At 37.4% G+C, this 13,437-nt stretch overlaps 1 protein-coding gene across 1 annotated transcript in view; it reads left to right on the top strand.

Annotated features, from left to right (window-relative positions):
• Positions 1–13,437, top strand: part of LOC150085099 (serine/threonine-protein kinase D3-like) — a 224,473-nt gene that overhangs the window by 63,385 nt on the left and 147,651 nt on the right. Inside the window, exon 8 of the mRNA XM_090375772.1 lies at positions 5,421–5,498. Within this exon, the coding sequence (XP_090231898.1) occupies positions 5,421–5,498 (78 nt within the window). The remainder of the gene's footprint in view (positions 1–5,420; positions 5,499–13,437) is intronic.

Raw genomic sequence — 13,437 nt, 5'->3', positions numbered from 1 at the left:
AGATAGCTGTCCTCAAAACTGCTGTAGGATGCAAGAGAAGATAGAGGAGATATTTCCTGGAAGTTACAGAGGAGATATTTCCTGAACGTTACCCACCTGCAGTTTTCTGTTGGGGCATAGTGAGACTTCTGCCATTTTTAATATGTTCTCCTTGTTCTTCCATATAGTTAATAAAATGGATTTCGTGATGTCAAACCACTTTGTTGAGATCTGCAAGATGTTTATTAATGGGTCCACTTGATTCAAGATTCAGTCCCCCCCCCCCTCCAAGGAAAATGTCTTGTTTATCTGCCATTGTTCACACTGATCTAGCACTTTTAATGAAAAAATGGGTGCTTTGTGAGTCAGCAGATAATGAATGATATTAATAACAAACTGCATATGTTTTCATTCATTCTGCCTATTTTTCACAGCATTGCTTATCATCTGTTGTTTTGTTTGCCTGATTTAAAAGTAAAGCTGAGATAACCATTGTTTCATATTTGTTAAACTTAAAAGTACATTACACTGAAATTAAAATCACTTTCTTACATCATTCTTCCTAATACCTGTTCAATCCCCCCCGAACCATTTTATGCTGTAGGAATGGCTGTCTTCATTTGTGGATTTTTTCAACTTAGGCCAGATTCTGAGAATGGCGAATCATGCCAAAAAAAAAAAAAAAAAAGTTCAGAGCACAGGTTTTGAGAATAAGTGGAGAAATGCCATTAGGACCTGGAGCTTTCCTGTCATCAGAATTGTTCAAAATCTTTCTGACTTCCTTTTGATAGAAGACCTAAGATGGTATTGAGTATTAGTAATGGCCATATGGTGCAAGTAAGCCTAAGGCTTGTGCTGCCCCAGCTAAAAAAGAAAAAAAAAAAAAGAGTAAATTAAAATTAATAAATAATAAAAGAAAACGAAATAGACAACCTATGCGTTTCCCTCCTCCCATTGATAACTGTCCACCTGACCTTTGAATTTCCCCAAACTATCAGCATCTACCACCCATGTAGGTAGCTTATTCCAGTAATTTATAATTCTCTGGCTAAAATAAAACTTCCTGCAATCTAGTCTAAACTTCTCCTCATGTAACTTGATTGAATAGTAGTAGTAGCAGCAGTGGCATGCGATGCAAGAAAGCAAGTGTATGAGCTTATGCAGCATCAGCCAAAAGAAAAAAAAATTTATGTCTCCTAGTTCTAGAATCATTTATAACCATGAAAATGTCATCCTCATTAATTTTACATTTGCCTCTCAGAGCCTTAAACACCTCAATCAAGTCTCCTCTAAAGTGCCTAGACATATTCGAAGTCTTCCCTCATATGAATGCCCACTGCCAATCTCACCAGGCGAGTTACCCATCTTTAAAGCTTTTAAAGAAGCTCTGTCTTTTTTTTTTTTTTTTTTGGTGCAGTCTCCATACTTGAACACAGTATCCCAAGTGTGGTTTAACAATAGCCTTATATAATGGGATTATGACATCCTTATCTCTACTAGTAAATGTTTGATAAATCATCGTTAGGGCACTTCCTTGCAACCTGTCTACAATGCTCAGAGAACTTCATGTCTCCCTAGGGTGTACCCGTAAGTAAATTTTAGCCGCGAAGGCATTACACTCATGAACTTCAATAATAAGAAAAAACTAATCAATACATCGTTATCGACTTCTACTGCCACTACCAATAACACACACCATCTGTTTACCGAGAAACGCTTTTGACTGCTAAAAGTTTCCCGAAGTCTCCTGTGGTTCTCGTGTTAGCTTTCTTTACCTTAGCTGTATTCGCTCTATGTGAGATATCTACCCATTTAATAGTGGCCATGTAGCACCTTAAACCGTCGCATTTCTGAAATTATAGCCCATTCCTCTGCCTTTAACTACTGCTACCTCTCTCTCTTCATTGTCCACCGTAGAACTCCGTGATCACTTCCTGCTACTGGTTCCTGTATTGTTAGCCTATAATATACTGGGATTGGTAGGTTGTGATTTATCAAGATCATCAATTCAAGTTTTAGAAGAAAAGTATGATGCTAGCAGGCTGGATTTATCTTTACCTGATGTGCCAATAGAACCACCATGTTTTATTAGAGGTGGGAGAACAGATGGGCAGTAATGAGTAGCTATGGCAAGAAAATGCTTGACTACTGTTTGAACAAGAAACAAGTTTTCTAACTCTTAGCCTGTTCAAAATTTAGTTTGGACTGATTAATAACTGCAATGCAATTGTTGCAAGCTTAGGTGTAGGCAGAAAATGAACCTGGAGATTTTGATGCAAACCAGTTTTGATGTTGCAACATTCTTATCTTGAACAACCATAGCACATTTATTGGAAAAACCAAGATTTATATAAAGGATGAGATTTTATGATGAAGTAGTAGTAATAACAAATGAAGCAAGAAAGCAAGCTTATATAGAATCAGCAAAAAAAAAAAAAAAAAAACCCCTACCTTTTTACAAAGTTAACCCATCCGTACCTTCAATCCATCAACTTCCACAACAACAGACTGTAGCTTGTTCCAACAATCAAATACCCACTACCTGAAGGCAAACTTCCACATCTGCCTGCAAACATCCTTCCTCATCTTGAATTTATGTCCCATCATGTGTGTGATCGCAACAAGTGGAAGAATGCATTAACATTCAGCTTATTGAATGGATTCAAGGCTTTAAACATGTAATTCAGATTTCCCTGCAGGTGTCTTGTCTCGAGACACTGCAATTTGCAGAACTCAAGTCTTTCTAGGTAAGAGCACCCTTTCGTTCACTTTACCAGTCTGGTTGCCCTTCTCTTCACCTGTTCCAGCAGAACTACATCCTTCCTAAAGTGAGTCCTCCAGACCTGTATACAATACTCAAGATATGGTCTAAAAAAAATATGGTGATTATCTCTTTGTATATTTGTTCCTAAATATACAAAGAGATAATCACCTGCTAACAAAGTTTCTGAATATCATTGACAAAACTCTATGAACTGTCCTGGCAGTATGTCTGCACTGCTCAGAGAATTTCATGTGTGACTACACAATTACCCCCAAGTCTTTTTCATTCTCCGCTACTCTGAGTGTAGTACCAAACAGTTGAAAAAGATACTCTGGTGCAGAGTATCTTATAAAGATGCAGCATATGTCACCCATATGCTGCATCTTGTATTTGTCAATGTTAAACTTCTGCTGCCATTTCTCATGGGATTTTTCCTAGCCCTGGTTAACCACCCTGCCAACCTTTACCATCTGCAGATTTAGACAGTAAGTGTGATATACCTTCATCAGTATCATTGACAAATATTGAAAACAACAATAGGCCCAGCACTGAACCCTGAGGAATTCCACTAATAACATTAGTCCACAAAGAGCAGTGCCCATTAATAACTACTCTCTTGTCTTCTTCTTCCACTTAACCATCCCTTTATCCTTAATGCCAAATTGCTCCAATTTATATCGCAGTCTTTTATGTGCAACAGTATCAAAAGCCTTCCTGAAATACAAATATATGATGTAAAAATTATTTTTTTGCACCCATTTCCTTGGTCACTGCATCATAGCAACCTATCAGAATGGTTAGACAAGACCATCCCATCAGCATTGAGCCTGCTCAATCTATTCAAGGCCTTATACACCTCAATCAGATCACCTCGCAGGTGCCTAGCCTCCAAATACTGCAATTTGCAGAACTTAAGCCAATCTTGGTAACAGCAACCCTTTTTTCCACTCACTAACCTTGTTGCCATTCTCTGTACTTGTTCTAGTAGCTCAACATCTTTTCTAAAATGAGGCATCCAGACCTGTATGCAATACTTAGGTGTGGCCTGACCATTGCTTTATATAAGGGGTATAATCTCTTCCTTATTCCTGCTAGTAAAATTGCTGTATATCAATGAAAAGACCCCATGAGATCCTCTTGAGCTTGTCTGTACTGTTCAGAAAACTTCATATCTGACTGCACAATTACCCCCAAATCTTTCATTCTCCACTACCCTGAGTGTAACATCACACAGTTGGTACATTTCTCTGGGGTTACTGCTACCTATATGCAGTACTTTGCATTTGTCAATGTTAAATTTCAGTTGCCATTTCTCAGCCCATCTACCCAAATTTTCTAGATCCTTTTGCAGTAGCATACTGCCATTGCTGTCATTAAAAATCCTGCCAACCTTTGTATTCTGCAAACTTCAACATTTCACTTGATATACCTTCATCAATATTATTTATAAATATACAAAACAAAAATGGGCCCAACACCAACCCCGGGGGAATCCACTAAGAGCAGTGTCCATTGATTACCAATCTGTGTTCTCCCACTCAGCCATCCTTTTATCCATTGTAGCAACTTGTCCCTAATGCCATACTGCTCCAGTTTGTTTAGTAGTCTTCCATGTGCAACAGTATCAAAAGCTTTCTTGAAATCCAAGTATATGATATCAAAATAATTTTTTGCATCTGGTTTCTTTGTGACCTCATCATAGTATCCAATCAAATTGGTCAGACATGTTGTCTGAATTATTACTGCAATCTTGTCTAGATGATCCTGCAATGCTTCTTTAACCAGTGACTCCATTATTTTACCTGGAACAAACGGGGGTGCTAGCTGAACAACATTAAAGAAATAAATTAGTAAAGGAATGGGATTTTCTATTTCAATCTAAGAGTTGAATTCAGTAATTCTCATGCAGCATTAATTATCAGATTGTAACAGAAACAAGCACTAAAATCAAACTTGAGGCAAGTGCTGGGTGAGAGAAATGTAAATGGCAGTATGTGCTTTGTGAGATAAAAATTGTACATAAAGAAACTATATAAATTACAAAAAGCTGGCAGTGAGTGCAGTAATGGTATGAAGCAACATCATATTATATTATATTCACAAGCTTTATGCTATTCAAACTTTGATTATATTCACAAATAACAGTTCATGGTATCTTGTAGATGGAAATGCCTGTTTATATTAGTTCATGTTTGATGTAAAAAGCATTTCACTTCAACAAAACTTATTTCTAAATATGCTACAATTTTTCAGGTGGGGAGGAGAAAAGAGAAGACTTGGAGTGGGGAAGAAAACACTTCTTCTTTATGTGCTGTGCTTCCCTCTGAATCTGCAACCAGGGCAGCTGTCGTACTTTTCCTTTTCCTGGGCATACCTCCCCACCTGAAAATTGTAGCATATTTAGAAATAAGTTTTGTTGAAGTGACATTTTCTGCTTTGAGAAAATGTATTCACATTAAGAAAGAATTATATATATATTCACATTATAAGAAATAGTAGTAGATATTATTGGCTATAATTATTACTTGTTTATTTTTAAAATGCTTAACCCAGTTATGACAAGAGTGCTCCTTTGGGTGATAGGTTGTTTATAACTGGCACTACTTTATTTTTTTTATTATTATTTTTTAAGTATAATTTTGTTTTTATTAACAGTTTTTAACCTTTATTCCTTTAGACTGTAAATTTAATGTTCATAAGCGATGCATGGAGAAGGTTCCTATGGATTGCACTGGTGAAGCTCCCAAAGAGTGGAGTAAGTATATTTGGTTTACATTTTTATTAACTAAATACAAGTTTTGTTTTTCCTAAAGGCTATTTGTGATACATCTTAAGTGGGTACACAAATTTGAAGTAAACTTTAAACCTAAACCTGGAAAGTAATTATATTTCTAACACTGGTGTTCTCCAGCATTTTTTTTTTTTTTTTTTAACAATGCACTGCATTCCTAGTTTTTAAAGGATTTTGGAAAGTACTAATAAAATGATATCTGTTTAATAAAGGCTATCTTATCTTTACTGATAATCATATTAAGAGTGCATTGTATAAAATAAAATTAAAACACTAAGGGAATTTTATTGAAATATATATCTGCTGAGTTATATTTCATCTCCTTTTCCAGTTGCTAAGGAAAAATGTAGAAATATTCAATATGATTACTGCCAGATTTAATCAAAACCGAAACACTAGCCAAACATTATGTCCATCAGGATCAGTTCTGAGTGAACCATGCTATAGCAAGGGACAACTATAGCTGAAAAATATATTAAAATATGATTAATAATTAGTTTATGACCAAAGCTGCAAGGTAATGAAGGACATTACCTCATTCTGTATATGGTGGTTTGGTGAATAAAGGGCATTACATCATTCTGTTTGGTGGTTCTCTGTCATTAATTGCCTCAGTATTGCACTACTTGAAATAAAACACACTACTCTCGAGGTGGATGCCCTTGAAGGATTAAAAGTGAGGGGCCCATCAAGCTCTCAGCTGCCCACACCAATGCCAGAGCTTGCACTTGGTCATCACGCAACACAGCGGCAGCCCCCAAGGCAGAATGCGCTGGTCCCAAAGGAACTAGTAGTTGTTGGCGACTCTATTGTCAGGGAAACATGCTTTATAAAAAGGATAGGTGGAACAGGACCAGGGTATGTCTGCCAGGGGCAAATGTTGATGACGTTGTAGAGCGGATATCATCTTTTAAGGGCACAAAAGGTGATATAGTTGTACACGTTGGCACTAATGATATTAAGAGTAGGAGACCGGCGGAATTACTTAACAAGTACAGGTAAGTACAGGTCACTGTTGAAAAAAAGCCGTGAATTAGGGTTGAAATTGAAAGTTTCTGCAATTCTGCCCAGACATGATAGGAGGGAGTATATGATGAGAGCCCTGTCGATCAATTCGGCCCTGGAAAGATTGTTCAAGGCTCAAGAGGTAGAATTTTTTTTCAGCCTGGTCTGTACTTGATAACAGAAGAGACTGCTTCTACAGGGATGGGATACACTTAAATAGAAAGGGTGCAAGAATGTTTGCTGATGCTATCGAGGCAGTGTTAGGTGGGATAGAAAACTGCTAGATTGGGGGGAGACAAAGACCAATAGATTGACAGTAGCCACTGGCAGAGGTGAAAGTGATTCTTGCACTGCTTCTATTGGAATGAGCAGCAGCCTGGAAAATAAGATGCAGGATATTTCAGAGACTGCTGGGAATCATTGGGGTACAAGTAAACACATGGGTTGTGTTAGGGTATCTAAGAAAAAGAATAGGTGCATGTATACTTGCGTGACACCAATGCTAGGAGTTTAGTAAATAAATTTGATGAATTTGAGGTATTGCTCAAAACATCAAAGGCAGATATTGTTGGGATTTCAGAGACGTGGTGTCACACAGATATAAGGAATGCAGAACTGGAATTTGGGGAGTACAATGTCTACAGAAAGGATAGACAGAATAGAAAGGGAGGAGGGGGTTATGCTATTAGTTAAGAAATACATAAAATCCAAGGAAGTGAAGCCAGTCGACATTGCTCGACAGTGCAGTGTCGAGTCAGTTTGGTGTGACATAAGCATTGGGAGATCAAAATTGAGAGTAGGAGTGTGCTATAGGCCTAATGACTCTGATGAGTATAATAAGAAACTGTACAGGGAAATAGTGGGCCAGTAAATCAGAGAGTCTTAAAATAGGGGATTTTAATTTCTCAGATATTGACTGGAATTTGGAGGCTGGTCACTCACACACTAGCAAGGCTTTTGTGGATTTATTGGAGGATTGTTTTCTACATCAGCATGTTCGGGAGGCAACTAGAGGGAGTAATACTCTTGATTTGATTATCAGTAGTGATTCTTCATGCATTAAGAATCTGCAGATAAATGAACCACTAGGTGGCAGTGATCACAGTGTGCTGAAGAGGGATTTACTCAAAGAGGTAACTAACATTAGAGGTAGAGGGAAGAGTTATTGCTTTCGTAAAGGTGACTACGATGGACTGAGACAGTATTTAAATTCTATACAGTGGGACCAACTGATGATGTTACCAACAGCAAATTCAAAATGGGAAGCATTCAAAGAACTTATCTTGGAAGCTACTAGGCTTTACATACCAACTATGAAATATTGTTCAAGGTTTAGGCCTAAATGGATGTCAGATGAACTAATGAGACATATGGCAGAGAAGAAAAATGCATGGGATACATACAAATTAACACGTGACACAGAAGCCTATGATAGATACAAGTTGATCTGTAACCAAGTTACAAAGGAGGTTAGGCAGGTGAAGGCAGATTACAAGAAATCTTTGGCAAGGGATGCAAAGAAAAACAGCAAAGAGTTCTTTACTTATGTAAACTCTAGAAGGAAGGGGATGAATCAGATTGGTCCACTTGATATCGATGGGTCAACTGTTGATGATCCTGCTCAGGTAGCTAACAAACTAAATGAATATTTTGCATCGACATTCACACATGAGGAGTTATTCAGCGAGGGGAATGCCAGCGGTGTATTCAACTCTGGCAGTAAGGTAGAGAATCTTGTAATAACTGAGAGTAAAGTGGAGGAGAAATTGTTGAAGATAAACACAAGAAAGGCACCTGGGGTGGATGGGATCTATCCAGTTATATTAAAGGAGGCAGCAGAGGAAGTAAGCAAACCCTTAGCCATAATTATGAGAGCTTCCTTGGACTCAGGGGAAGTACCCATGGACTGGAGATGTGCAAATGTGACCCCAATTCACAAAGGAGGATCAAAGGCTGACAAAAGTAATTATAGACCTGTGAGTTTAACTTCTGTTCCCGGAAAATTAATGGAGGCACTGGTTAAAGAATCACTGCAGGATCATCTAGACAAGACTTCAGTTATAGCTCGGACACAGCATGATTTTGTTAAGGGGAAGTCTTGCCTGACCAATTTGATTGGATACTATGATGCAGTCACAGAAGAACTGGATGAAGGGAATAACTTTGATATTATATACTTGGATCTTAGAAAGGCTTTTGATACTGTTGCACATGGAAGACTGCTGCACAAATTGGAGCAGTGTGGCATTGGAGGCAAATTGCTGCTATATGGATAAAGGGGTGGTTGAGGGGGAGAAGACAGAGAGTGGTAATCAATGGACACTTCTCATCGTGGACTAATGTTATTAGTGGAGTCCCTCAGGGTTCAGTATTGGGTCCATTATTGTTTTCTGTATTTATAAATGATATTGATGAGTATATCAAGCTTAATGTCCAAGTTTGCAGACTATACGAAGGTTGGCAGGGTTGTCAAGGACACTACTGATGCTATGCTGCTGCAACAGGATCTGGAAAGGTTGAGCAGATGGGCTGAGAGGTGGCAAATGAAGTTTAACATTGACAAATGTAAAGTACTACATATGGGAAACAGCAACCCCAGAGCAACGTATCAACTCTGTGATACTACACTGACAGTGGTAGAGAATGAAAGGGACTTGGGAGTGGTTGTGCAGGCAGATATGAAGTTCTCTGAGCAGTGCAGACGGGCTGCAAGAGTAGCTCATGGTGTATTGTCAATGATATATAGGAATTTTTCTAGCAGGGATAAGGAGGTGATTATTCCCTTGTATAAGGCAATGGTCAGGTCACACCTAGAGTACTGTATACAGGTCTGGAGGTCTCATTTCAAGAAGGATGTAGAGCTGCTGGAACGAGTACAGAGAAGGGCAACAAGATTAGTAAATGAACAAACGGGTGCTCTTATGAAAAAAGGCTTAAGTTTTGCAAATTACAGTGTCTGGAGACTAGGCACCAGCGAGGTGATCTGATCGAGGTGTATAAAGCCTTGAATGGTTTGAGCATGCTCAATGCTGATGGGATTCTTCCTCTTGCTCAGAATAATCACCTGAGAGGGCATAAATTCAAATTGAGGAAAGACAGATGTAGGATAGACGTGCGGAAATTTGCCTTTAGCCAGCGGGTGGTTGGTTGGTGGAACAGACTTCCATCCCTTGTTGTGGAAGTTGATAGCCTAAAAACGTTTAAGGCTCAGCTGGACAGGTATTTTGAACGAACAGAGGGGTGAAGTGGAAGTGGTTATTTTTTATTTATTTATTTTTTTTATTTATTTTTTTTTTTTTTTTGGCTGATGCTGCATAAGCTTGCTTTCTTGCATCAAATGCCTCTACTAATGCTAATGCTATATCGGCAGGATGACCAACTATCAGCAAATGTTGCTTATTCATTATAATTTGCCACAATTTTGGAGCCAACTGTGAGTGACCCAGTTTTCCATTTGAGTACTCTTAGATTTATTTATAGTTAGAAACTCTAGGCCATTATTACAATCCTTCTCACTAATATTAGTCTTTAAAGTTCTTTATCCAAATTTCCTTTTCCATCTCTGCTTTGGACATTCATTTTTCTATGTTGAAGAGTGCAATTCTTGGTATTATCAGTTTTGGAACAGAATACACAAGTCCTATTTCCTGTAGTTTTGAACACCCTTTTTATTTTGGTGATGTTGTTGGTTGCTGTCTCAACGATGACTCCTTGGTCCCTTATTGGTTTATATTCTTGACTTTTACTGTAGCCAACATCAGTCTTATCTCTTTGAGAATTTCAGTCTTGACTTTCTTCACTTTGACTTATATTTATCATTAGCTGCCTTAATGATCATCACTTTTGAAGGTTTATTGTCCTGCACTACGCTTTTATTTACTGCAGACGAATAAGTCTCTGGATCTGTCTTCCATTCCTTCTTTTTGAGTCTATCCTTTAATAATATATTTTCTTTAAAAACATCATGGGCCTTGGTCTCTAACTTATCCCACATGTCAAGTATTATTCATATAGATGTAGTTGGTATTTTGCTGTGGGCATTCCATATATAAGATTTTAGTTTGTTCTGAATTTCTTTAACAAATTCAAATCCTTCATATTCAGATTTATCATCAAGGCTGTCGTCTTTTCTTCTCCTTTTCCTGTTTCTTTCTTTCCACACACTTGATTCGGAATTTATGTCCTTTATTCCTTCTTTTACTTTTTCATTTTTCTTTTTGGAACCTTTTTCTTGAGTCCTTTGACTGAGACTGGGGAGCGACGACGATCTCATTTTCACATGTGTTCTTGGTGTAGTCCCCCGAGAATACCTCTATTTCTGTCAGTTCTTGAATTTCTCTGTCTATTTCTTCTCTCTCATCTTCCATCTCTTCTGAGGTAGTCGTTAACAATTCCTTTGCTAAAGAATCCATTTCATTTGAAGACATTATTAGTCAAAGTATAAATAAACTAAAACTTATATAAAATTTAAAAACCAAATGTCAACAATGATAACTTGTAAACTATGTACAAATTTACAACTCTGTTAATATGGAAGAACAAGGAGCCTTCGATCCCAAACTCAATCTTAAACAGATTTTAAAAGTTAACCAAATAAATCTATCTTTTGGTAATTAAAGTATTCAGCTTCCCAAGTTAAACGGGATGTGGTCCCAGGGGTATTCAACTTGAAGGGCACAGAAATACTCAGATCAAGGTTTCTCTCTGCCGGGTCTCTGTCAGTTACCCGTTTAGCCAAGCAGGGATTCACCCTGCCCTCCTGCCCTAGACTACGAGGAAGTAGGGTAGTCTCTCAGTAAATTAATACCAAAAAATATGTAACCAGAACAAATTATGAGAAAGTCAAGTAACAGTAAAAAATGAAAACTTTTTGCACTATGTTCACTATAAGTATATATTACATTATAAGTTAAAATGGTTTACCTCTTAATCTAATGGCGATGGTGGCATCCAAAATGTAGCAAATATGGTTGTGGGTCACTGACTGCTGCCTGAAGTAGGCAGTCAAAGTGTTAAGTTCCACTTAACACTTTTGCTGGCTACTTTTCCAACGACCTTTTTAACCCGGGATTGAATCAATCTAGATTGAAAAGGGCAGGAATCTTTTAGCGCTTTCTTCTCGCTATGACTGCGTTAATCAGCCTCTACTTAAAATTGCTTGACAAAATATAGGGGTTTTTTTTCTGTTAAATTGGAAGAAAAAGTTATAAAAGTAGGGTAGTTTCCACTCCAAATGGATAAAAAAAAATCTGAAGACTTATATTTGCATAAGGAAGAAACACGTAATGTTTCTTCCTTAAAAAATGCCAATATTTCATCATTTCTTATTGAATTGTGTGTGCGTTTCTGTTTTAATAAAAAAATTACAAATTTTAAAATATATGTTTTTATACATTTTATTTTCAAAAAAAAACAGAAAACAAAAATAATTCTTCTGAAAATTGCAAAAATATGTTTGACATTATTTCTATATTAGCAACATCATTCTGTCATTCTCTTCCAGTTTAAAAGTCTGTTAAGTGTAAGAAATTTAACAGCGCATGCACAGATATTTCTGCTATATTATTTTGCATTTGTCAATGTTAAACTTCAGTTGCCACCTCTCAACCCATCTGCCGAACCTATCTAGATCCTGTTGCTGTAGTACCATCCTTACTCACATTAACAACCCTACCAACCTTATCTGCAACAGTTAAAGCTCTTTATTGCGACTCTCTTTTTAACGTCACAACGCATTAAAACATGCTATGTGGTTAGTCCCGGCCAATTTCTCATTAACCTAATGCTATTATACATTATACATTCAGTATAATGACCTTGAAAATAAAAGGATATCTCTATAACAACCATAAAAAATCTACCTCTTAATCTGAATTTTTACTTTTTTATCAAAATATTCATGTTTAAAAATGAGAGTACAGTTTAAATATATTAGCATTAGCATTAGTAGAGGCATACGATGCAAAAAAGCATCAGCCAAAAAAAAAACAAAAAACCCTTCCCATTTCTCTGATCCATTAACTCCAAAAGTTTGTCTAGTTCAGCCTTGTATTTATATAAGCTGTCAACTTCTACAATGACAGATGGAAGTTTGTTCCAGGAATCAACCACATTCTGGCTAAAGGAAAATTTCCACACATCTGTTCTACAACTGTCTTTCCTCAGTTTGAATTTATTTTTATTTATTTATTTTTTTATGAAATCCCCAAACACGAAAGGTATCAAAACCTATTGTACTTAGTGCCGTGCATGGGTTGAAGGAGAAGTATGGGGGGGAGGTGGATGCCGGAAACTTTGCTCTAGAGACTAAATATAGGTTTTGCCATTTCAAGCCTCCAATAAGCAAGGTGGTGGTATTGCACCGTTTGACGAGGGTCATCTACCACCTATAAAATATGGCTCCTCAGATGTGCAATCTGAGCAAGAGGAAGAATTCCATCAGCATCGATGGCGTGCATGGCTTGCTCAAGCCATTCAAGGCCTTATACACCACAATCAGATCACCTCACAGGTGCCTAGTCTCCAGATGTTGCAATTTGCAGAACTTAAGCCTATCTTGGTAACAGCAACAATTTCTTCTACTCACTAATCTCATTTCCCTTTTCTGTATTTGTTCTAGTAGCTAAACATCTTTCCTAAAATGAGGCCTCCAGACCTGTATGCAGTACTCAAGGTGTGGCCTGACTATTGCCTTATACAAGGGGATAATCATCTCCTTATTGCTGCTAGCAAAATTCCTATATATCATTGACAAGACCCCCATGAGATACTCTTGCAGCCTGTCTGCACTGCTTAGAAAACTTCATAGCTGGCTGCACAATTATCCCCAGGTCTTTCATTCTCCGCTACCCTGTGCACCCATATGCAGTACTTTGCATTTCTCAATATTAAACTTCAG

The sequence above is a fragment of the Mastigoproctus giganteus genome, chromosome 6, assembly GCF_048544385.1.
Source record: "Mastigoproctus giganteus isolate SK-2022 chromosome 6, ASM4854438v1, whole genome shotgun sequence".
Classification (NCBI taxonomy): Eukaryota; Metazoa; Arthropoda; class Arachnida; order Uropygi; family Thelyphonidae; genus Mastigoproctus; species Mastigoproctus giganteus.
Note: the sequence above shows the minus strand (reverse complement) of the source record. Positions and strands in the feature narration are given on the sequence as shown.